This window comes from Zeugodacus cucurbitae, chromosome 2, assembly GCF_028554725.1.
Source record: "Zeugodacus cucurbitae isolate PBARC_wt_2022May chromosome 2, idZeuCucr1.2, whole genome shotgun sequence".
NCBI lineage: Eukaryota > Metazoa > Arthropoda > Insecta > Diptera > Tephritidae > Zeugodacus > Zeugodacus cucurbitae.
Window position 1 is genome coordinate 2,377,746 of NC_071667.1, and position 27,335 is coordinate 2,405,080.

Sequence of the window (27,335 nt, forward strand, 5' to 3'; positions counted from 1 at the left end):
GGTAGGCGTGGTTGTAGTACGAATTAGACCATTTTCAAATTATAAAATAAGGATAAAGATGGACTATTATATATATATTTTAGAATTTTACATAAAAGTTAGCTGTACCAAACCCATTATGTAATTTTAAAATCGATTCCCATGCTAACCTGCAGTATTATTTTACTTAAATAATCTATCTCACCACCAGGTATGTACATTTAACCTATTAGAGAGCTTTGGTTTTTTTAACCACTGATTCCCATCCGTTATATGATTCATACATATATGTATCGTTTAGTTCTAGGTGTTACAAACAACCTTTATGTGAAGAACACTATTGTGCTCTGTGCAACATATTGCGAGCGTAGAATGAAACCTACTCTTAATATCATTTTATGACTTCTGGCCGATTGATTGAATCTTTTTATATGTGCAAATATACATAAACAAAACTCTTGGATCCATGAAACCGAGACAACAATCCAACATAATCAAAGCTTCTTTGAGTTTGTGAACAAAAACATTCGTATGTGAAAAGGCGTTGCTTTGGGGAAAATTGCAAATGCAACAGGAAAAATAAAAATGTGAAAAAAGTACATAAGCACATTTGTACATACATATGTATGTATCTATTAATGTATTAAACCCTATGTAAGTATGCACGGATTTGTATAGGAAAGCATATCCGAACGAATGAACTGTGTTAAGCAAATGAGCGAAACGATTGTGGAGACTTTATGGATAGGAGATAAAGGGCGATATTTACACACATTACGTATTAGGGTAGTTTAGTTCATGTGCTATGACGTTTACATTTTATTTCCTTAAAATTATAAATGATAAAGTGCTTTCAATTACTTTTTTTTACTTTTACTTGACTTTTCAAGTGTTTCATTCTATGCATGGAAGTTCTTAATATTCAGTTCAGATAATGTTTTATTATGCTTTCATTTTTGTGTGATAAATAATAGAGCGATCAAAATAAATATATACAAAATTCTGCAATATCTATATGCTCGTATACTATTACATTCTATAAACCAACTTAAGTTTATTCAATACCATAAATGACACCCTAATGGAAAGAAATCTTTATTTATATACAAATGTGTATTTGTTTGTACTTGCATTTTAAGCCAATCAAGCAAAGCAACCCAAGCACTAAGAATAATAATAAAATAACGTTTTTGCGTGCAAATAAAAACCCATCGCTGAAATGGTAAATTCAAAAGCATCGACCGAGAAACAATTTCTATTTCGTACACACATATGTACGAATGGATGTTGGCAAGTACGTAAGCAGTACGTTTGTTTGACTTTATGCAAAGGATAAAGAAAGGGGTCCTTTACGCATGTAAGTATATGTACGAGTATATGAAATTTAAGAGCTGAATTCATGGAAGCTCCCAATTTATGATACCAGAAAATCGTGACACGACTCTAGGTGTAGATGTTTGAAATCGTGATTGACATCCGATTGCATATTTTTCATTCTCTTAATCTGAATACTTCGTTGAAAAAATTGTCTAAATCACATACAACACATAAATATTTATACATATGTAAAAGACAGTAAAACATGTTCGACAGGTCGTATGATGAACAAATGCAGTGTTCCGTCTAAATGCCTCTTTGCATTTGATTTGCTCTCGCATCATCAAGTTGCACACGTAAGTGTTTTGCTTTAAGTGCTTATTACGTTACGATTCAAAATGGATTTCCTTAATGATTCATCATTATTTTAATTCACAACTGAAGTAGATTCTCAATTTCAGCATAATATAATATAGTCATACATTTAATTTTCTATTATACATATATGTATGAGTAAATATTTTCTACAATTCACAACTGCAGTCATTGCTAAATTAAATTTCAAAAGACTTGCCAAAGGCTCCACTATTATCAACAATTAAAAAATATATGTCAGGTTGATACAAACAACTTGTCAATTTCGATATTCCGAATTTCGAATGGCAACGAGATGTTGATTTTGCTTTTCGGTCATCAAAGTTGCACAACCGTATGTAAATGTTGCAACAACAAGAGACTGAAATGTTAATTGATACAATTAAAAGAACACTGGTGAGTTGCCAAACGCAGGCGACAAAGGTGGATTGCATAATATATGAGGAATTTAATTGCATTCACATTCGTCCAATCATTGCTTAAGTATGTATATAAGTATATACTTAAATTTTGGGTGGGATTTATTGAAATTCGTATGAAGAATATTCCAGTAACGCCAGTTTGTTGTTGTCAGCAATTAAATCACTTTCTCGCTAGAATATTAAGAGGAAATGTCCTGCGCCGCTTACTACTGTCTTAGCACACTCCGTTTACTCCGTTTGCAGCTAAGCGAGATTAGGCAAGTGATTTGCAGAAAAGACTCCACAAATCCCTTACGTCCAATTAACAATTTATCGGCATTACCGCAGATCCACTTGCTCAAATCTCCATGAAATGGCTTACAGGAGCTGATGTAGTAGTTCTTTCAGCCAAGTATGAGAAATTCTTCGTATGACAGTTGAAGAGAGCCAACAACACTCAGCTCATATGCATAAATTTCTGAAGAAACCTTGTTGGAATCTTACTTTGAATATACTCACAAATGTAAATGAAATAAAGAACAAGTAAGGAAAGGCTAAGTTCGGGTGCAACCGAACATTTTATACTCTCGCAATTTATTGCCATATTTTTATTAAGAAAACACACAATTTGACCCATATATTCGGCATAAAGAATAACGAAAATCGTCCTATATAGTGTATGAGGGCTGAGGTAATTCCTGAACCTATTTCATTCATTTTCACCAACAAGGTACATTATATTCAAGACTATACACTCACTTAATTTCGCTAAGATATCTCACATATTAACCAATACATATATGCAGATAAAGCCCACTGTATTTTTGAAAAACCTTAATTAGGAAATGTTATTATCCGATTGTAATAATTTTTGGAATAGAAACAAACTATTAGAAGAAAACAATTTCCTTTGAATTACATTAAATTATCAGAGAGATTTATCCATATTTTCCGTTAAAATTTACCCTTAGGCGCGGAGTTCAACATGTTCGATAACAGGGGCCTTGAAAAGTTATGGTCCGTTTTCGACAATTTTTTCTCAGGTGAAGTCAGAGATGATATGCACTATTTGTGTAAAGTTTTATTCCGCTATCTTCATTGGTTCCTTATGTTTACATCATAAAGTGAAGGAATCAGATGGAATTCACAATTGAGTTGTATGGGAAGTTGTCGTGGTTATGAACCGATTTCATCCATTTTTCTTATGTGTCATCAAGGTGTCAAGAAGGTATTATATACCGAATTTCATTGAAATCAGTGGAGTAGTTTCTGAGATATGGTTTTTGACCCATAAGTGAGCGAAGCCACGCCCATTTTTTATTTTGTAAAAAAATCTGAGTGCAGCTTCCTTCTGCTATTTCTTCTGTAAAATTTAGTGTTTCTGACGTTTCTCGTTAGTGAGTTAACCCACTTTTAGTCATTTTCAACCAAACCCTTGTATGGGAGGTGGGCGTGGTTATTATCCGATTTCTTTCATATACTGTATAAGGAAACGGCTAAAAGAAATGACTGCAGAAAGTTTGGTTTATATAGCTTTATTGGTTTGCGAGTTATATACAAAAAACCTATTTGAGGGCGGGGTCACGCCCACTTTTCCAAAAAAATTACATCCGAATGTGCCCCTCCCTAATACGATCCTCTGTTCCAAATTTTACTTTTATAACTTTATTTATGGCTTAGTTATGACACTTTATGTGTTTTCGTTTTTCGCCATTTTGTGGGCGTGGCAATGGTCCGATTTTGCCCATTTTCGAAAGCAACGTCCTCAGGGTGCCAAGGAATACGTGTTCCAAGTTTCGTTAAGATATCTCATTTTTTACTCAAGTTATCCGTTGCAAGGAGACAGACATCCGGATTTCAACTCGTCTCGTTTAGTTTTATGACTTACTAACAACCGCTATGTGAACAAAACTATAATACTCTCTTAGCAACTTTTGTTGCGAGAGTATAAAAACACTTTCACTTTATTATATAAATAAATACTTGTATTATAATTTGTAAAAAAATAATGTTTATATAATAAAATATATGTGTTAAAGAACGGCATGCAAACAGTGAGTTAAGGTATTTTTTCTGTGGAACCATGCTTCACAAACGAATGTATATTTTATATTCCCCAAATAGAAAATGCATTGCAGCTGTATATGAGCTCACGCATATTTAATTATTACGATATTCAAATAACTGTAGTTAATTAAAGACATAATTTTACAGAAATGCCGTATTTATTTATGAATGCATGTATGTATATTTAATTGCTCAAATTAAGTTGAAATGGCGCTTTTCGTGTAAAAGCTTATTAATTGTTTAAGTATTTGTACGTAATTGGCGTAGGCATCGCCAATAAAAGCGCGCCATTCGTCTCTTTTTCTCGCAATTTGGCGCCAAATTTAAACCATTTCGCTCTCCACCTGTGCTTTCCAAGAAAGTAGAGGTCTCGGAGTGCTTTTGTCCATTCGGACCCGATAGCCTAGCCAGCGTAGCCGCTGTCTTTTTGTTCGCTGGACTATATCAATATCGCCGTATAACTCGTACAGCTCATTGTTCCATTGTTTGCGGTATTTGCCGTTGCCAGTGTCCAAAGGTCTATAAATCTTTCGCAAAACCTTTCTCTCGAAAACTCCAAGTGCCGTCTCATCAGATATTGAAATCGCTTCCGCACCATATAGCAGGACGGGAATAATGAGTAGAGTTTGGTTTTAGTTCGTCGAGAGAGGAATTTACTTTCAAAGCTCAAGTATTTACTTCTAAAAAACTGCTATACTTAAGACACAATTTTCAGGAATGAATGAAGTACATGGATTTGTTTAGAAACAATCAATGGAATGTCTTGATTTTGTTGATTGAAAAGCACTACATTTAGTAAAGCCTAGGCGTATGTAGTTGATGTTGCTATGAAAATCATAGGTGTACATTTAAGCAACAAATTAGATGAAAAATACTGTCGGAATTGTTTCATCTATTTTGGTTGGAAATTCCCCGTGCGTCATGGCGTATGAGTGTTACACTGATGGTGAGACTATTAGGCTTTTCCCAACTACAAACTAAGTGAAGGAGGCTTTTGGTATCAAAAATATCATAGCTAAAATAAAATAATACGCATTAATACATCAGTTTAATCTTTATCTCTCACAATCTATTACATACCAATATCCTTATAATCCGCAGAAAATTCTATAACTCAGCTTTCCTCATTTTTATATAATTAAACATAATCACAACTTCCTCCCTATGCACGTAATCAAATGGATGAATATAAATGTAGATATTCTGTTATCCTCAATTTTCCGTGGGTATCTAATATTCCGTTCGTGATTACACGCTTTTTAATTTATTCTTGTGGAATGAAGCCTGTTATTACGAGGCCTTGCTTGTCCAACTTGTATGTAATTACATCGAGAGGATGCAATCAGTCGGAATAATTGAACGAAAAATGTTGTAAAAATAAAATTCCTTAGCATTATGTTATTATAACTCCCACCGCCCTTTTGGCTCTTTGGTGGTGCAGGTGGTGAGCTATAAATTTAAGTGCGGGGGACTAATTGGCAACTCATCACTAAAAAATCTACAACCTGTGTACAAGTAAATTAAAATTTGAATATTTCAAAGCGTGCTTTCATGAATTTGCGGTTTTGTTTTTGCATTTAGTAATTGAAAGTATATAATCGAAGTTGGGAAGTCCAGAAGGGCGAAGCTGCCACTTTCTGCGTTGCTTAATTATTGAGCCGATTTTTCATGACTAGTAATGCAAAAGTTTTTCGACGTTTATGGAAAAAAAATCATGAACATAGTGTCAAAGTTCAAAAACACAAGCAAAAGTCAAGGGAATAATGTGTGAGCAAAGATGACTGAAGCTGACAAAAATACAGCCAAGACGGTTGGAATAATTTTATAGTTTGTGGCTATAAGGCGAAACTTCTGCCAAGTCGTAATTTTATCTGACGCACTTATTTTTCCACAGACTTTAGAAGTTGTGTGTACATAGCAACGTCAACAGCGTGGGATTATACTAAATATAGTTTCGAGTTTAATACTTTACACATACAAACATACATACATACATACATACATATGTATATATCTATAAATGTACATGGTATGTGGAATATCTACTAAGGACCAAATTTACGGCTGAATAGTTTCGATGGTACAATAAACACTGCTACGTAAATTACTGTGAAATGGGTTACAGATACACTAGCAAACGCACACCCACACCAGCGGCCTTTGTTACCAGTATCAAATGTAGTTCATAGTTACAAGCTCAAACATATGCCACCGATACCTGGCTAATACAGATATCTCTCTACATCACAATATGCACCGCTTCCTGGTGGACGCACACAAACTTTTGGCATTTCATGTCACTGACTCGATTCGTGTGTATAACTTGTGGGGCTAACCAAACAGCAACGAGTCCCAAATACATATATGTGCATATGCGATTGTGTGGCATAGTACACCACCATTCGGAGGCCGAAATAGTATGATACAATTAAATTGAGCTGCAATTATGCTTCGAGTATTTATGGATTAATGGAGGAGCTCGGCTTCTGGCAAATAATTCCCACAGCAATGCCATATGAACAGTCGGAGCATATAACATGTACTTATGTTTATACGCACTCAAATAGGGTGGCCCCACGAATATTTCAATCGCCAGAACAAAAGCCCGAAGGCAGAGCTGACACACCACACACCGAGCGCCGTTCTAAACGATCGACGTAATCATCTAACACCCGTTCGGTAATTCATCTAAATGTTTATCCATAATGGTGAGTACCGCAGTCTCTGCAGTTTATTTAAGCGCTATTGGTGGGGGTTTTATAGGTCTGATTTGAAATAGTCATTGTCTAAATTTTGATGGCGTTTTTTATGCGTTCGCCGCCTCTGTTCATATCTCTGCTTAACCGAACACGCTTTCAACCACATTACCCTCGCAGTACTCCCACATTAGCATACGCAAAAACACTGCGCACTCGACAGCAGCCATCCATCCAACCAACCGTCCATCCGTTCGTTCATCGACTTTATTAGCGGGTGTCTGTCTGCCCAGTAGGGAATTTGCCGACAATCAGTGTATTTGTGTGTTGTGGTCGCAGCAGTGTGCCAACCGCGTTGGTAAAAAGCCTTTTATCATTCCAATTCAGTCTTTTTCCTTTTCACTATTTTTAGCTTGGTGGTTTGCTTTCGCTCTTTGTTGATATTTTTTCAGCCTGCCTCTTAACCGTTTTTTTGTTCACCTTGAAGCTTTTGACATCTACTCGAACTCACCGTTTACCACCAAAAGTTTGCCCATCTCCACTGCTTTCACTTTCGATTCCCGCACAGCGACGTCCAATATCCATTAGTTCTATTCACTGGCAAACTCTTTGTACTTGTGCTTTTGTGAGCCACGGCGCTTGTGTGTGACGAGAGATTGATTTAAGTTGTCGCCTCGGGAATCACAATTTGAATGCCAGTGCGGGTCAGTTGGGTCGGTTGGGTATTTGCAATGTCTATTGTCATAAATTATTAAGTTTTAATTCAATGAAAAAGCGAACGTAAATATCTGCATATGTATTGGTAACTTCTATAATAAAGATTATGGAATTGTGTCCGTTGATACCGGTTGAAGGTTGGACAATTTTTACAAATGGATTATTTACACATACTCATCGGCCTTGGGAAATTTGAAATGTGGCATTTCTAAGTGACCTCAACGGCAAAGGGTGATAATATACATATTTACGCATAGAGCTTATCCGCTAGGATGAGCTTCAACGGAGCTAACATTACTTTGAATTTGAATTATATATGTCTATATGTATATAGAGTTTTTAGACCGCCTTTGTACCGTTAATTGAATTTTTTGATATTAATAAACTCCTCAGAACTCTTATTTGTGCATTTCTGCGATCCGATTTATGGTATCCATTTGGAAGTGTGTGGAAGAATCATTGAATTATCCATTTTTTTGTCTCCTGCTTGGCGCTTTATGAGGCAATTAGCAATTACAGTGGAATTTATTGCAGAAGAGAAGTTTTGTGATAAATATTTCTGAACAACAACAAAAAGAACGATAGGAATGCAAGGGTAAACGTATAAAGGCATTTCTGTTGCATTCATCGTCGCGATGGCAACTCTGTAAAGCTTTTTGTACATTTATGCAGGTATTCATACATAATTACACATGACAATACAATTACAATATGCACAGAAATGAATAACGGCATTGTCTTGATTGCAGTTTCAATTAGTTTAGTGCTGCACCCGAATTAAGTTCTTCCAAAAGGCATGCCAACTTTCACAAACTACAAATACATATTTCTATATATACGAGTGTGTGTGTATATTCAAGTGCGTACGATTCGCCTGTTCAACTTGCTCTTCCTCCCTGCGGCCACCTATTGTCTCGATAGTGAATGAGTGAGTGCTCAGCCTGCGTGAAATGGAGGATGTTCCATGAAAGCGGAGGAGAATGCGTAAATATCCGTGTCATGTGAAATATGCCTGTGTGTATTTACGGTACAAAATATGAGTGTATACGAGTACATATATGTGCGTAGGTTTACGGGAGTAGCGCAGTGTGGCCGGTTGCTTGTAAATTTGTACTCCATGTTCGTATATGTAGTTTATCGAGATAAGCCCTAGTTATTAGTGCTGTTGCTCTGTGAAGCCAGGAGCAAGCTCGTGTATACATTCGCCAATTTATTTGTGTGTACTCATACCCTACCGGCTTGGGTCAAGTTTTGAAGAATTTGCATATGTGTATTATATATGCAAGTCAAGTGAAGCGTGTCACTTCATTTTATCACGCCGCCGACTTGTCAATCAAACGGAGTTAAGCCGATGAAGCAACAGCATACAAACTCACATATATTATTATGAAATTCATTTTCAGAACACGCACTGAAAGTAAATATCGCCAAAAAAGTTTAAATAATTTCCAAAAAAAATATAATTTATTCATAAAATAGGCGAGAATTGAAATTCAGGAGGAAGGATAATTTTTCACACTGAGTTCGTAGTTTGTTGCCACGTATAATATATTTTAGATGCTTTGTTGTATTATTCAATAATTCCTATATAATTTTATTGGAAAGGCCAAGCCCTGTACTACTCGCTGAAGCTCACCCTAGCTGGTTTGAATTGTTGGGCATTATCCCAAAGTTTTCTTTAGGGTGAACTAAAATGTTTATACTCTCGCAACAAAGTTGCTAAGAGAGTATTATAGTTTTGTTCACATAACGGTTGTTTGTAACATTCAAAACTAAACGAGTTAGATATAGGGTTATATATACCAAAGTGATCAGGGTGAAGAGTGGAATGTCTGGATGTCTGTCTGTCCGTCCGTCCGTCCGTCTGTGCAAATTGTAACTTGAGTAAAAATTAAGATATATTGATGAAACTTGGCACACTTGTTTCTTGACACCATAGGAATGTTGCTTTCGAAGATGGGCAAAATCGGACCACTGTCACGCCCACAAAATGGGGAAAACCGAAAACACATAACTAAGATAAAAATAAAGATATGGAAATAAGATTTGGTACAACATTTTAAATGGGTGTGGCAATGAAACTTGGTTTGTAATATTTTCCTTATATCCCAATGATATGTTGTGAAAATGGGTCATATCGGTTCACAACCACGCCTACTTCCTAAATACCAGAACTTTAAAGTCGATATGAATAGTTTACTCTACAATATATAAAGTTAATACTAGTGAAGATATCGGAACAGAACTTTGTAAAAATACTGTATTTAAAGAGTGGCATCGCTCTTCTAAAAATCGTCGAAATCGGTCCATAAGTTTTCAAGACCGTATATATCGAATATGAGGACCTCAGTACTTGTAACAATTTTTTTACTGAAATTATAGTTAAGTCTCTCAGATATTTTGAAGAAATTTTGAGAGAATATGTTTCTTCTAATAATATGTCTCCGTGCCAACAATGAGTGAAATCGGGTCATAACTTCATATATCTCCCATATACTTAATATTAGGGTTTTCAAACTTTCAATGGCCTTTATACCATATACATATATGCCGAATATGTGAGTCAAATTGTTTGTTATATTAATAAATTTAAATAATTAATTTGCGAGAGTATAAAATGTTCGGTGACTTAGCCCTTCCTTACTTGTTTTATCTGATTTAGATCTCGATACTATGAGTTGGTTACTCCTAACCGACATGGACCAAAGAAATCAAAGGTGGTAATCAATCAAAAGCAATCAAAATTATTGGATTGTGGATCATGGTGCTTTTCAGACATAGCTGACGTAATACCGGATTTTCATTTGGTTGGAATTTAATTGTGTTCTGCTCACAAGAGTTTATAATAAATGGTTAATACCATGAAATGAGCCTTAAAAAATACCGAAAATGTACCAGTATTACTTTAGAACTGGATAATCTTCTAAGACTTCTTGTTCGATCTTTGTTGACTTCAAAATTAAATGAGTGATCAGATATGATTTGAACAGCAGAATAATCTATTTATAATAGTATAAAATTTGCGCCTTACGTATGGAAATATGGAAAGTCACTTTAAATCGTTTAATTTTCCAAATTATTAACTCAATCAATTTTGGCCTATAAAATGAATATTTTATTAATGTCCCATCGAGTTTGTCTTGATTGATTTAATTGGCAGCATAATAGCTTATCACACATACAAGCATAAAAGTGCGTTCCTAACCAGACACGTACTTTCGAATTAACCTACCCCGCAAGAAAAGTGCCAAACACAATTATTCATCTTCTATAAGAGATGAAGGTGTATTCAATTTGACTACAGCGTAGGAAGTGTCAATTGACAAGTTTGCTTTCTAGATATACAAGGGTAATGAACTAGTTATGAACTAGTCAACAATGCGTTAGTTGTCGTCTAATTCAATTTAACAGAGGAACGATTCTAAAATATTTGAGTACGCATTTTACATTTTTTATTGATTAACTACTGCTCTGTATTGTTGATTGTTGACGTTAACTAGCAGGAGGGTATTTTTAAACTACCCACATTTGTTGCAAATCATTCTTCTGTCTTCTGTGTAATCTCTATACTTTTTAAACTACGTGGAATATTAAGTTTATATAGAATATTTATCGATTTGCGTTTGCCTGCAGGGCATTTATATCATTTCGCACAGACACAGTTAAATATAGAAACATTTGAAGCACTTTTAGAAGTTCGCTGTTGTCATGGCACGTTCACATCCTGGCATATTGGCGCATATAGATGAGATAAATTGCCGTTATAAATGCGAGTGGCAAATATATAATATATGTGTAGTATGTATGCGTGTGCTGTGTGTGTGCGCGCATGTTTTCGGCAACGGTAGTCGTTTGCTAAATATTTCAGGTATTTGATGTCATGTCGCGGTCGAGAACTATGTTACAACCATGGCAAATAAAATGAAAATGAAATAGCGAAAGTAAGGCCGAGCTAGCTACGTGCGCAGTGCGCACTCTAACATACTGTGCTTTAAAGCAAATTGTCGATTTAGTTTGTTATTATGGATTCCTTTAAAATGGGTGTGGCCAATTTTAAAGATACTACATATGTATATGACTGTTGAAATGGGCGTGGTAGCTTACAGAAACACACTGTCACAAATGAATATTCTTTTTTGTCTGTGTCAGTAGTTCCATTTACAATTATATTTTGATAAACTGGTTAAACAAAGATCGATTTGTGTGCAGCAATGAGTTGTGCTCGGGTAAAAAAATAACGCAATAAAGTTCGCATGCAATACTGTGGGTAGTTTGGTACAATGTAATTCTATATTAACCTAAAGCATACGGACATCATCCATCAAATAATTTATAAAACGTGTTTTTATACTCTCGCAACAAAGTTGCTACGAGAGTATTATAGTTTTGTCCACATAACGGTTGGTTGTAAGTCTTAAAACTAAACGAGTTAGATATAGGGTTATATATATCAAAATGATCAGGGTGACGAGAAAAGTTCAAATCCGGATGTCTGTCTGTCCGTCCGTCCGTGCAAGCTGTAACTTGAGTAAAAATTGAGATATCTTAATGAAACTTCGAACACCTTGTTCCTTGGCACCATAAGAAGGTTAAGTTCGAAAATCAGCAGACCACTGCCACGCCCACAAAATGGCGAAAACCGAAAACACATAAAGTGCCATAACTAACTCATAAACAAAGCTATGGAAATAAAATTTGGTATGAAGGATCGCACTATGAAGAGGCATATTTGGATGTAATTTTTTTGGGGAAGTGGGCTTGGCCCCGCCCCCAAATAGGTTTTTTGTATATATCTCGCAAACCAATAGGGCTATATAAACCAAACTTTCTGCAGTCGTTTTTTTAGCCATTTCCTTATACAGTCCAAAAGAAATACAGAAACAGAAATCGGATAATAACCGCGCCCCCTCCCATACAAAGGTTAGGCTGAAAATTACTAAAAGTGGGTTAGCTCACTAACCAACGACGTCAGAAACACTAAATTTCACATAGGAAATGGCAGATAGATGCTACACTCAGACTTTTTTACAAAATGGAAAATGGGCGTGGCGTCGCCCACTTATGGGTCAAAAACCATATCTCAGGAACTACTCGACCGATTTCAATGAAACTTGGTTTGTAATAGTTTCCTTACATCCCAATGATATGTTGTGAAAATAGGCCAAATCGCTTCACAACCACGCCTACTTCTTATATACCAGAACTTTGAAGACGATCTGAATCGTTTACTTTACAATATATAAAGTAAGTACTAGTGAAGATATCGGTGCAGAACTTTGCACAAATACTATGTTAATAGTGTGGCAGCCCCATTCTAAAAATCGCCGAAATCGGACCATAGGTTTTTAAGGCCCCATATATTGAACACGAGGACCTCGGTACTTCTGACCTAATATTAGGGTTTATAACTTTCAATGGACTCTATACAATATATATGACGAATATGTGGGTCAAATTGTGTATTATATAATATAAATAAAGTTAAATAAATAAATTGCGAGAGTATAAAATGTTCGGTTACACCCGAACTTAGCCCTTCCTTACTTGTTATATTTAACAATGTAAAAGCTAAAGGTCAAACGCATCACTAGTTGAGGAGTTTATTATCTTAAATCTCATCATTGCTAAGCATGATACGTATAAGTACAAATAATATAGAATTGGAAAAATAGTTACGAATCTCAAGATGGCCTCCGTTCAATCACTTTTCTTTTCTCCATCAACTTTTACATATTTTCTTAAGATTATTCCTTTCATAAAATTCTCCTCGGACGTAAAATACACTGACTGGCATGTGTTGGTGTAAGTCCTCAGCGGTTCCCAAAAATTTTAAATAATAATTTATTTATTTGCAAAAAGCATGACCATTAAAAATAAATGGGAAATATGCGCACTGAACTTCCGGCGTGGAAATTGGTTGCATAACCTTCAAACTAAAATCTGCACATAAATATTAATTATGACAACAATAAAGTCTGTACAGTTGACTAAATGCAACACTGTGCAAAATTGTGCAAAAAACTTCCGTTGTTAATGGAGGAGACTCAGTTGTGAAATAACTCGGAAGTGGTTGAAATAATGGAGATAAATGGGGTGTAGGCGGAGTGAACGACCAACAGGTAATTATGCTGTGTATAAAATAACAAATTGTGCCATTCTCTACAAGTCATTCAGGGAGACTTTAGTGTTGTTGTTGATTTAAATGAGGAGTGAGTGTGTTTTATGTTGGCGGATAATTTCGTAACAAGACAACGAATTCTAGTGAATTTAGTTAGTTAAATCATATAATAATTGTAATACATATATTGTTTTAGTTTTATTTTTGATATTATTAAAGAATAATTGATGATCCATTTTAATTTGTTATACCAGAATTATTTTTGTAGTGCGGAAAAAGTAATAATTGCCACTATTTTCGTAATACATAGAGCCAAAGATTGTACTCCGTTTGCAAAGGTCTGACTGATTTCATAGGAACACTTAGTACTAATACTATTATTTTACCTACTTTTTGCTGTATTATATGTAAATATTTTAATAGCAAAATATAAATTATTTTTAAATATATTTCATTATGTTAAAACCGTTTTTACAGCGTAAAAATTAAAAATAAAAATGTTTAATCCTTCTATCACCAATCTAACACTATACATTTACCCATTAAACACATAGTGCGGTTCCGCACGTACGACACGCGCATTGTACGCCAACACCATTGTAGAACACCGAATATGGTCTCATAAAAATATTAAACAATAGATGCGCACTTGTAGTCGAGAGTGTGAACACCGTTCGATGGGTCGTGCGAGAAACTAAGGACTCAGTGAACCTTTTTGGTTAACCAGTCTCAATTTTTCCCGTGATGCACAAGTTTCACAAAAATATTTAATATTCTTTCGGAGTTCACAGGTTTTAGAGTAAGTCTAACACTTGTGGGAGTTGCCTGGACAAACAGAAGGCATAAACACAGCCATACTATAATTAATTTGACGAGAACAATGAATTGTGATTCTTGATGATGTCACGCTCACGCACGCAGCCACAGGAGGGTCCGTAGGCGCATTATTTCCTTTTCAATCATATAAACAAACATACAATCATAGCGACTGCCATAGTCCCAGACTCTCACTCTCTCGTCTTATACTTACTTGAGGCACTTTCGGGTTTGTTTGTTTAGCTAATGCAGCCGCCTTCCTATCACCAACATTTTCAATCTCGGCAATTACCCAGAGCAAACGGTGCGTGAAACTGTAGTAAATAGTAGACAAATATCTATAACGGAAGACGCCTTTGTCTCAGAGGGGTGCGTGCAAATAAATATATTTCGAACGTGGAATTTCGTACATCAATCACCAAAAACTCGGAAATTGAGCGAAAGCGCTTTACTGCAATCGACACATAAAAAACATAATTTAGTCTAGTTTGCTGCGTCGCTAAGTGGTCAATCACCCCTTTACAGGGAGAATCAATCTCACAATGGCAGCTTTCAATCAGTTAAACAAGCAATCGAAACACAAATAAACATATACATATGCATTCATTCAGGCGTCATACTTCAACGCAATCTAAATCAACTCTTACTTGTGATGCTGCGGTCGCTGATGCCTCCAATATTGCTGTGTCTCCTCGCCTCCTTAACTCCACGACCCTCCGGTGTTCTGTCTTGATTTCGTGTGGCGCCAAAGGCTGACAAATGTTTTGTGGCGTCTTTATTGGACGGACATGGTAAGCAAACAAATCGTGCGCTCTCACGCTTCGCACGGCACGCGGCACAGCGTTGCGTATGAGTGATGCGCCGAAAATCTTCGCATTTTTTACTTCCCTTTTCTATTTACACCACACAATGCACACCGCTTCTGTGCTCCGGCGCAAAAATCACACGCGCGTGACTGACACAACTTATTAGTGAATCGGATATGGTTATCTTTTATTTGGCGCAATTTGTTGGACCGATGTTCAACTAAGCAAAAAAGCTACGCGCACTTTGTTCAATCACTGAGAAGCGTAGAGCTCCTGCCGTTCAAGTTAGGGAGCGTGAAACACTAAACACTACCAGTGTCTTCAATTGTCTGTCTTCGACTGATTTGTTGTTCACTCGCCACAACAGCAGAAGGATGCTGCGAAGCAAACGAACTCATGGCCGAAGCGGCAACCTGATGGCGCCAAAATGCCATCAGCTGGGCTGTGTTAATGAAAGCTCCACTAGAGTTTACAAATATTTTTCTTTGTCTGTATTCAACGTGTGCTTTTACTACGAAAAGCTAACGGTAACCAGAACAGATTTGCTAATACAATGCTTTGTATGTCATACGAAGGAAGTTGAGGTTAGCGACACTTGAATGGCTTTTGTAAATATATGAATTGACTTGTGCATGCCACTAGTCTATATACTATGTCCTTACATATCCATATGTACATATGTATATATGATATCATATATACGCGTTTGTGGTGTTCACAATAAATATATCTACATAATTTAATACAGTTATAAATTATGAAGAAAGACAGCGGTACTTTGAATATTTAAGCGGTCAATAGAGTGTTGGATGGTTTGCTAAGTCGTCCTCGGCCTTATATTTGAACTCTCGCAACATGCTGCACAGAGTGTAATACTTGACCGTTGTTTAACCTAACCTAAAACTAAGTGATGGATATGATGTAGAGTTATATATATCAAACTGATTAGGATGACGAGACGCGTTCAAATCCAGATGCATGTCTGTCTGTCCATAAGTCCATCTGGAAATTTTAAGATATCTTAATGAGGCACACATGTTCCTAGAAACTTATCAATATTGTAGATGGGCGAATTCGGATTATAGCCATGCCCACCAAATGGCGTTAAGCGGATGGGTGGGTTTTAAAATTTGAAAGAAACATCGTTTGAATAACATTATCAACAAATACAAACAAACAACATTATGAAGAAAGGATTTTTTATATTCGGTCCTATTCCCGTTGTCGTTTCGTTCCTAAATTGGTATTCTTGAAGTATATCGTAACGTCTAAGTAAAGTTATCGAAATTTGTCTCTTTTCCCATATAAAATTTCTTTATTATTTAACGAGACAAATTTTTAAAACAGTCCTTAATGGATTTTATGCTATTCTCTATTGACTCTAAACAACGTCATCTCTGTAATTATTGTACTTATGTACAACAATGTTAGTCTTCCATCTTTATTTGATTTTTTAAAAGAAGTAGTGGTGACATCTGCGTCCTCATAACTTTCTTTTAAAATATGTTATACTTCCATTGTCTCATGCTCTTTGCTACTGGCTAATCAGACAACTATACCTAGTGGTCCAGCCAAAGGAGACAAGGGTATCAGTTTATTAACTCCTCGTCTTGTTGGAGTACTATTTTTTTCTTCGTTTTGAATTTTTAGACCTTTCATATCTTAAATATACTCTTAGATATAAAAATGCAATTCTATTAATGCCAACAATTTCCGACGCGAGAAAGCCGTGGAATGGATTTAGTTTTTTTTTTTTTTTTTGAGAAAAATAATATCCCTCCCAAAAAACCGAAATTTAAATGATTTATCCCTTTTCTAAAGTCCTTGGCATATGTAGGATATTTTTCCATTTCAGAAAATAAAATTTCAAACTGTTTCCGATTTGGAATTTTCATCTTCACTTCAAATATTCCTTCAAACAACCGCGTCGTTTCTATGTCGCTCACAATTATAGCAACGACAAAAAACGACAGTTTCTATGTCGTTTCTATAGTCGTTTCAAATTGGGGAATGTCAATTTATTTTCGATAAATGTCGTTAACGCCAACAGGAATGCCAAATAGGCGTTCTTAAGTCGTTTTCAAACGATAACGACAACGGGAATAGGGGCGATTGTTATTATAAATACAAATTTCGATATTTTCTTTTTTCCTTCGTTCATTAACAAGATTAACCCAGGTACTATCGAAATATTTTTGGTTTCTGTAGAGTTATGATGTCCACCGCAAGACCTTTTTTTTGCACACGTCATGGAGATGAGATACCAACGGCTTAGTTTTCGGGATTTTTAATTACAAATTTCAATAACTACTATTTAAACACGTATCTTTGATACGCTGAATTGTTTGAATGAAATTTTATATGATTGTATATATTTAAAAAAAAAAATTAAAAATACCATTTTTTATCATAATTTAGAAACCCACCTAACCCCTTAAAAATCTATAAAGTGCAATAATGTATGTATATTTTAATATCTCCATAGAAGGGGATAGTAATCATGTACAATTATTCTAAAAAATGCTATACCATTGTATTATTATCTGCTATTTTCAAATCAGAGATTGGCTGCAAATTTAAATTTATTTGTTTAATCTTACTTTTATGAACACTCAAAAAGACCAGCACAATTTCTCGTATTTACAAAAACAATTATGTATTTTTAATAATTTATCTTAATCTGAATCTTCAATAAATAAGACTCTAAATAGAATAAGACACTTGATGTGGCATTATTTATTTTTCAAATAGCTACCGAAGATTATGCCTTCAAGAATTTTGCATGATGATCAAAATGCTCGGCAATGAAAGTGGCAATGAAGAAGTAACTGTGATCATAACCTTCACGTTTCTTATAAATCAATTGTAAATGGTCATTGTCAGCGGCGACGTTCAAGAGATTTTCCGGTAACAATTGTTTCTCTTTAAAGAAATTGTCCTCGGAGCCTTGATCAATTAAAATTTCCAAAGGTGTACCGGCGTAGGTATTAGCTAACTGAGTAGCGTCCCAATCTTTCCAAGATTCTTCGTTTGTACCTAAATAACCTTTAAACGCTTTTCTACCCCACGGGCATTCGATTGGGCTAGATATGGGTGCAAATGCAGACACTGACTGGTAAACACCTGGATTCTTCAAAGCACATATTAAAGCTCCGTGACCACCCATGCTGTGTCCAAAAACACCGCGTCTGTTAGGTAGCACCGGAAAATTGGCATTCACCAATTCGACTAATTCTGCTGTAACGTAAGTATACATTTTGTAGTTCTTAGACCATGGGGCTTCGGTGGAATCTACATAGAAACCGGCACCACTACCAAAATCCCAACTGTCGTCTTCTCCAGGAAGATTCAAGCCGCGGGGTGAAGTGTCTGGGTTAACAACCACAATGCCATGCTTTGCGGCATATTGCTGAAAGCCAGACTTCTGAATAAAGTTATCCTGTGTGCAGGTTAGCCCACTTAGAAAATATAAAACTGGACATTCCGTGTGCTCATCGACAGCTTGAGGTGGCATGTAGACACCAAATTTCATTTCGCATCCCAGAACTTCTGATGCATGCGAATAAATCCGCTGTTCTCCACCGAAACATTTGACAGTCGACATCAATTTCAGAGCCATTTTTGTTCCTAAAAATCTATTTGTTTAAATGCTTATTATCAAATATTATCAGAATATGCACTGACCTTGTACTTTGAAAATTCTAGTAAGATTCATCACAAATAATAAAAAAAAATTATCTGATTGCCGGTTAAATGAACACAAATGAATTGCAGAAACTCCAGTGTTGCCGCAACTGTTGTACAAGAAAATCTATTATAATGAAAACAATGTTTTTTGATTATTGTTTAAGCTTAATAAGAGAATATCAAAGAGAACAACAAAAATTTTACTGTAAATATTATCGCTTCACTAAAAATATGTTTAAAAAAGTATTTGCAGGATCATCAAAATATTGTTCAATGCAACACTGTCGTGAACACACCCTACAATAATTACAAAGTATGGCAAGGCTGAATCGGTGGCAATCAGCTGATTTTCGCGGTATTTGAAGCTAATGGAAATGTAAACACACTTTTAAAGAGCACTTTAACAATTTAAATATATTGCATATACTCTTATTTCAATAATAAAATTTAAAAAAAATCGCAATATGTCTGAAGACGCCAGTACATCTTCGTTTGGTTTTAAAAAACGGAATATCAGGAAACCAACAACCTTACGTCGTAAACAAAGCGGATCGGAATCAGGTTCTCTACCAGTAACAACAATATTATTTTTTAATGATTGTAATTATTATTAATTATCAATTACAGAGAAGAGCAGTGATGATCAAACTAACTCAGTGATTGTGCGTAGTGATAATTCGCGTAAGCGGTCAAATCCCAATTTTCAAAGCACCAAACGATTGATGACCAAGAGAGAACGTACAGCTGAAGCCTCCTCTGATAGTGAGACTGAAGAGGATGATAACAAAATAAGTGTTTCTTATAAGTCAAAAAGAAGTGCCTTGCCGAGTGGACCACAAGATCAGGGTGCTACTTCCATAAATGAAACAGATACAGCACAGGATCGTGATGCACAAGCCTTGCATGAAAAAATGTTAAAAATTAATCAAGAACTCGAAGGCAAAGCAGATGATAAAGTATATCGCGGCCTTAATAACTATGCACAATACTATAAAAAGGAAGGCACTGCACAAGGAAATGCCAGTTCGGGTATGGTGAGAAAGGGGCCAATACGTGCACCAGCTCATTTGCGTGCCACTGTGCGATGGGATTATCAACCTGATATTTGTAAAGATTACAAAGAAACCGGCTACTGCGGTTTCGGTGATAGCTGTAAATTCTTGCATGACCGAAGTGACAATAAAGCTGGATGGCAATTGGAACTTGATCATGCTGCTCAACAACGTGGCGATGCAGAATCCGACGAGGACGACGCGAAATACGAAATTCACTCTGACGAAGAGTCGTTGCCTTTTAAATGCTTCATTTGCAGAAATAGTTTCGAAAATCCTGTGGTAACAAAGTAAGTACTCACCTTCATATGTGCAAAAGCAAATATAAAATATTTTTTCATTTCAGATGTAAACATTATTTCTGCGAGAAATGCGCTCTAGAAAATTATAAAAAGTCACAGAGATGCAAAATTTGTTCCCAACAGACGAATGGCATCTTTAATCCTGCCAAGGAATTAATAGCGCGCTTAAAGAACGAACCCGAAGGCGGCCAATGCGTTTCATCTGACAGTGAATAACCTTAAGGACACATGTGTTACATACATACATATATATCTATTGTGTAGTTTTTAGTAGATAAAGTTGCGATTGGAAATAATGTGCTCTGTAGCAAAAGTTATTGTTAAAAGTTTTATATGCAATGACAAAAATATTAATAACATTTCACAAGTTTTATAAGACAAATCATTTCTTATGGTCAATGGGAAAATACTAACGTCAAGAATACGTACTAAATGCAAATTACTGCATTGTGATAGTTGGATTGCCAGCATATACATATGTATTAAACAAACGTATAGTTTTGTAACCCAAGTCTGTACAAATTGAACGAGTGTTTTTACGCAGACAAATTATGTCGAAATTCGGATTAAAAGCTGATCGTACATTTTTTTTCATTATTTTAGCTCAGTTTATTTTATTTCAGTTTATTTTCACTTAATACATAGCAGTCGTTGGAAATGGGTGCCTTCATGGAGGAGGAGTTTGGTTGGTTTGTGTACATTACGTTTTTAGATATCTGAGTATTTCATTGGGTATTATTTATTGTAGATTTATGCTTTGCTGCTGCTACATACATTACTAAATTCATAAACAACTATTTTATCTTAAATTTTTTTGAAATCTTAATATTGAATATGAAAGTCATAGCTGACAATTTTCCGTTTTATGCTCAAGAAAAGTGAAGGTCAGGGCTGCTGCCATGCATGTTCACATACATATGTGCTATGTATCGTGTTATTCGTAAAAACAGCAAACATGCATACATACTCATTTGTATAAAAGTGTAACAACAAATCGACTAAAGGAAGGGTGAAACGAGGAATCGGTACTCATGCACGTATTGCAAACATTTGAAGTAGACAAATAGACAGATGCCAACTCAAATAAGCGATTCGGTAGACAAGCAGCAAACTGGAGGAGTCAAACGACATTAAACTTAAAAAACCAATAATGGATATTAGGTAGTAAGGCAATAACGAAGAACTGCAGTTTGTATCTTCGACAGTCAGCATGCGTACACATATACGTACACACAATGAAATCATATAAGCTCGTTGCAGTGGTTGAATGTATTTGTGTAGAAAAGTGTGCGATTGCAAATGGATTTATTTCTTGGAAATGACTTTGGGCACATCCAGTATACTTTCGATACAAAACAGCATAGCCGTTGACATTGGATGGTACAGTATCGAACTCTGATAAATTTGAAAAGCGTGTATGTTCAATTAAGACATGTACATTAAGCGACTTAAGACTTTCTTTGGACTGACATAAAACAATAAATTTTTTGGGTGTCACTAGTCTGCGCTTTGTATCTATCTTTTGGTATACATATCTACACATTGGCAAGCCTATTTTAAATCATTACACTGCCATGACCATTGAGGCCTTGCGTCTGTTTCTGTGATATGAATATTCGCTTAAGCGACCAAGCGTCGTAAGGATAACAACTTTCAGCCTGATAATATCAACGCGGTTGCCTTCATGTTATGACCGACTATACTTTGTGTTAGGTTTCCCTCTGCTGCATTGTATCATGTTATAGCAGCGACTTGTGTTGTTGTACAGATGTCAACGATATGCCTACCTTTGCATTTATGGTATAACTGTACAACAGTTTTCACTATAAGACTTCTTTTATCTATTCATTAGATATCCTTGATTCGCTTGACCTTATCCGATTCGCTACTCACTAATGATGGACGAATAGAAAACAGCTATTCTTGTTGCTTATTGCCAAGATAGCAGAGCTCAAACTTAGCGAACAGTTAAGTGACAATATCGCTATTCGAACAATTCGTTAACCGTTAGTTTTTCCATAACATAAGTTTACTTGGTTAATATATTTATATATGTATGTACAGTCATATACATGTACCTTCTTCTTCTTCTTCTTGACTGGCGTGGTTATAGCCGAGTCCAAAACAGCGCGCCACTTATCCCGCCTTCTGGCAGTTTGGCGCCAATTGGTTATTCCAAGCGAAGCCAGGTCCCTCTCCACCTGGTCCTTACATCGGAGTGGAGGTCTCCCTCTTCCTCTGCTTCCACCAGCGGGTACTGCATCGAATACTTTCAGAGCTGGAGCACAACATGACCTAGCCAGCGTAGCCGCTGTTTTTTTATTCGCTGGACTATGTCTATGTCGTCGAATAACACATACAGCTCATCGTTCCATCGTTTGCGGTATTCGCTGTTGCCAATTCTTAAGGGACCATAAATCTTCCGCAAAACCTTTCTCTCGAAAACTCCTAGTGCCGTCTCTTCGGATGTTGACATCGTCCACGCTTCTGCACCGTAAAGTAGGACGAGAATGATGAGAGACTTGTAGAGTTTGGTTTTTGTTCGTCGAGAGAGGACTTTACTTTTCAATTGCCTACTTAGTCCATAGTAGCACCTGTTGGCAAGAGTGATTCTGCGTTGGATTTCCAGGCTGACATTGTTATTGCTGTTAATGCTGGTTCTCAGGTAGACGAAAATATCTACAACGTCAAAGTTATGACTGTCAACAGTGACGTGGGAGCCAAGACGCGAATGCGCTGACTGTTTATTTGACGACAGGATATATTTCGTCTTGTCCTCGTTCACCACCAGACCCATACGCTTCGCTTCCTTATCCAGTCTGGAAAAAGCAGAACTAACGGCGCGGGTGTTGTTTCCGATGATATCGATATCATCGGCGTATGCCAGTAGCTGTACACTGTACCTAGTATATGTATATTCGCATGTGCTTATATCCGTTTTTGACATATAATTTGCATATAGGGAAAATAATTGATATAGGATAATAATCAAATCAAAGCTGTCGACAGTTGACCTGATTCAACAACCACTTGCCAAATCCCACAAATGGTGCCAAATACAAATTTAATATTGGGTTCTCTTCCAATTGCTTAATGCGGATAAGACTTTACATACGAGGGCTGCTATATATATTTCTGGCCTAGGCAACACTAAGTGTTGCCAGGTGCAATCTGACGTTTTGTCATTTAATCGTGAATTGTTTTATTTATAGGGAATTAAAAAATTCATCTCGGCCAAAAAATGGAATCAACTCGTGAACATTTTCGTGCGATCATTTTTCACAACTTTCGACGTGGATTATCGCGACAAGAGTGCATCGATGAACTAAAATCTTTGTATGGCTATGAAACACCATCCTATAGCACTGTGAAAAACTGGTACAACGAATTCAATCGTGGCCGACGCTCGCTCAAAGACGAATTCCGTGAAGGTCGTCCAAAAACAGCCGTTGTGCCAGAAAACATCGATGCCGTACGTGAACTGATAATGCAAAACCGTCATGTAACATACCTTCAGATAGAGGCATGCCTATGCATTTCTCCCACCAGCATACATTCGATATTGCATGAACACCTGGCCGTAAAAAAGGTTTGTTCTCGTTGGATCCCGCACAATTTGACAATCGCTCAAAAAAAGACTCAAAAAATGTGCTTCGAAAATTGGTTTGAGGGCATGCAAAAGTGTATAAATCTTGATGGAGAATATTTTGAAAAACAATAAAACCATTTTCGTTGATAAATATTTCTATTTTCATTATTAGGCCAGAAATATATATAGCAGCCCTCGTATTGAGTTCTCTCCCAATTGCTTAATATGGATAAGTTACTACGTATTCTTGTATGTATGAATATTAATAAGGATAAGGTTGATTTTTACTTGGTAATTGGTTGGTTGAAAAGATAAGTCACAAAGCGGCTGATCACAAGCAGAGTCAGGTGGCATCTTAAATAAGTTCTTCGAAATCCATACATCCGCTGCTTGACGCTATTGTAGACTTCAAAGAGTGCTTAAAGCGAATACTCGGAGTGGCTCCAATAAAGCTCGCACTCGTTTAGCCAAACGCTCATATTGCGAAAAGTTTGCTCATATTTACGAAGGGTAAGTGGATGTTTTTGATAGGGGTGATTAATGAGTGAATTTCATAGAATTTCGTACAAATTCGTCACAATCGTTTGTGAGGATCGATGATCATTCCATTTCATTAGCTGAAATCGCTTCTCTGCAGAGTTTTTGACAATACCTAACTGCAAAAATATTTGAAAATTCGTTCAGGAAAGTATTTTATAAAAAATGATTTGTTTTAGTGCATCAATTCTTGAGAAAGTTAAAGCACAATCTGTGATGTCCTAAGCATCTACTCATCTTTTATGAGCACAATCAACAACTTATTGCTCTCAGCAGGTATTAAAGCATTGGACCATAACATTTCATTGAGAAATTACCAACTATTGTCAATGTCTATTATTGCTTTCGTTTATTAAATTAGTAGAAATATTGTGATTCAACCGTCGACTATAAGTATGCATGATAGATATGTACATATGTATGTATATGTATGTCTACAGAAATAACATGGTTAAGTATGAAATCTACGGTGCTCTTTGCTTTGAGTGTTTGTATACTCAAGAAATGCCGCTACATACTTAGCAAAGCGCAAGCAAAGAAAAGAGGAAAATGAACTGAAAATTGGACATTAGCCAAATTGTTGTGTGCAAACTTTGTCACAAAACTCATTCAACGCCACAACACTCTGTAATAACTGCAAAAACAAAAGCAAAAACAAAAGCAAAAACAAAAGCAAAAACAAAAACGCTGCAAACTCTCAAACTAAGAGCAAAGCAACAACACTAACTGAACTGAAGTGTTGTGAAGGCGCAGAACAGTTTACAAAGCAAAGAAACACGACAGCGAGCACTGAGCAATAGGATTAAGCCCAACAATGCGGTGAAAATATGTGTATCAAAAATGTCAAAAAAGAAGAGATGTCATTGTGACAACAATGCCGCCAACCATGCCACCAAAGCCGTCATTGCCGCCGCAGCCGGGATAAAGGTGGGCGACGAAGGGGTGTTTCAAGTTCTGTTGTCTGTCTGTGACGGCAAATCCATGCAACAAATTTACGCTTAAACTCGCCGTGTTGTTGTTATTATTGCTCCAGCTGCTATTACCGTAAGTTTCAGTTGTTGTTTGATGTTGCTGGTGCTGTTGTCGTTGCCGTTGCCTTCTCCAGTGGGAATCAAAAGTCACTCAGGCGGTTGTTTAGCTGTTTTCGCTTATTGTGATGGCTTCTTTGCCTCCATTGTTGTAGTTGTTGTAAAATTTCATTTCGCGTACACTTGTTGTTTGTGTCACAACGTTTGGCCCATATTCGTGTATAATACCCATGAACCTAAATCTGAAGTGTTATCCGTCCTCCGTACCCCTTTTCAGCCCTCTGTGGGCACCGTTGCCAGTTTCATCGCTTCTTGTTTCGTTTCGTATGTCCGCCCAATGAGCAGGTTTGTCATACTTTTGTTATTTTGACACTGTTTTTCTTTGCTTTCCGGTGTTGACCCAGTGTTTGCTATGGCTTTTATAAAACAAAAACAGAACATACCGAAAACAAAGAACAAGAACAAGAATTTGCATGACACAAAATTCATGTTTTGGCTTTGCTTCCGTCCGTTTCATCTGCTGTTTGGCCGGCGTGTGTTTGAACTTTTTCTGGAGGCGAAACCATGTGGGCGGATAGCACTTTTTAGTGCTTGACTTGCTCACTGCTGATTGCTCGAGTTGGAGAACTTTTCAGAGCGATTCAATGCACCAATTTCAACTTTTTAGTATTTAGACTTTTGTTGCTAGAAATTGAAACCTGAATATAAAAACAATAAAACTCCGTGTAACTCAAGCTTTCTGCATTTTTCGCAGCAAAAACCACCCAGTATTCAATAATTTCAACTATAGTTCAATAACATCGTTCAGGCCCTTAATCCTCCGCATTTATTTTATTAATTTTTAAACTATTTTAAAAGCTTAACTTTTCAACTAATCTCTACACATATCGTAATACTATTATTACCCTAGCAAGCACTAAGATTCTCTCATAGTGGAAAGATTTCGCGAGATATCGCGTTCTGTACAATCTCCGGTTTCCTTGATAGTCTTATATGTGCATAGAAATTATTTGAATCCAACAGTCCTTCATACCTAATACCGTTATGTGATTACTTTTGTATGGAAATAACTACTTTGAAGTAATTTAAAGATTTAACGATGTTCGCCATCGTTGTAACGGTTAAACAATTTATGTTTAGGACCATCAAGCACATATAAAATAAATTAAGTACCGTTATAAAATTCGAACGTAAAGAACGTTACCGTAATATTCCGTTACTAATAAAATTAGCTGTAAATGTCACAAGTGTTCATTGTCTTCGGTGTTTAAGAAACAGCTTTGCCAACAACAACTATTTGTAGAGAACTTATGACATCCGAGATGTACCATAATAAAGACTCTAATTTAGGAAAACATGCAGCAACAACAATAACAACGTCGCACATAATACCTTCTACATGCAATTGAGAAAGTAAATAACAACATTTAACTTCCGATAAACAAAAGCCACAAATTCCAAGTCAAGCCAAGTGCCGAAATGCCTGGTCGACCAAAGCCGAACTATACTTATGCACAGTCAATCTGGCACAATAATAGCAATAACGATAATTTACAAACGTTACAACAAAAACAATACGGTTGTATGGCTGGCTGTGCATGGTGGGTGTGTGTGTGGCGCTTGTGTTGTCCTGCGGATGGACTTAATGATAATTGACACAATAAACGACAAGTTGATCCGTTGCTGTCAAATAAGGAAAAGTGTGAAATAAGTGTAAGAAACATTGTCGGCGAGTGTGTTTGTGTGTTAGCCACAGTCGGGCGTTGGTCGGGTGCCGCACCGGTGGGCTGTCGTACGAAGAGAATGGTTGAAAGCTCTGAGCTACTGAAACGAGCTGCCTTAACTAAA

At 36.3% G+C, this 27,335-nt stretch overlaps 3 protein-coding genes across 3 annotated transcripts in view; 1 reads left to right on the forward strand and 2 right to left on the reverse strand.

Annotated features, from left to right (window-relative positions):
- The window catches only part of LOC105221655 (uncharacterized), a 33,289-nt gene extending 16,267 nt beyond the window's left edge, over positions 1-17,022 (reverse strand). Inside the window, exon 1 of the mRNA XM_011198790.3 lies at positions 15,134-17,022. The gene's annotated coding sequence lies outside the window, so the exon portion shown is untranslated. The remainder of the gene's footprint in view (positions 1-15,133) is intronic.
- Positions 17,023-17,858: 836 nt separating this feature from the next.
- LOC105221654 (S-formylglutathione hydrolase) lies at positions 17,859-19,125 on the reverse strand. Its single transcript, XM_011198789.3, has 2 exons — positions 18,977-19,125; positions 17,859-18,919 (listed from the first exon to the last, which is right to left on the reverse strand). The coding sequence occupies exons 1-2, from the start codon at positions 19,005-19,007 to the stop codon at positions 18,054-18,056; spliced, it is 897 nt and encodes a 298-aa protein (XP_011197091.3). The 5' UTR covers positions 19,008-19,125; the 3' UTR covers positions 17,859-18,053.
- Positions 19,126-19,299: 174 nt separating this feature from the next.
- On the forward strand, positions 19,300-20,718 carry LOC105221653 (E3 ubiquitin-protein ligase RNF113A). The gene is made up of 3 exons (XM_011198788.3): positions 19,300-19,540; positions 19,607-20,321; positions 20,378-20,718. Exons 1-3 carry the CDS (start codon positions 19,444-19,446, stop codon positions 20,547-20,549), a joined length of 984 nt encoding a protein of 327 aa, XP_011197090.1. The 5' UTR covers positions 19,300-19,443; the 3' UTR covers positions 20,550-20,718.
- The last annotated feature ends 6,617 nt before the right edge of the window (positions 20,719-27,335 follow it).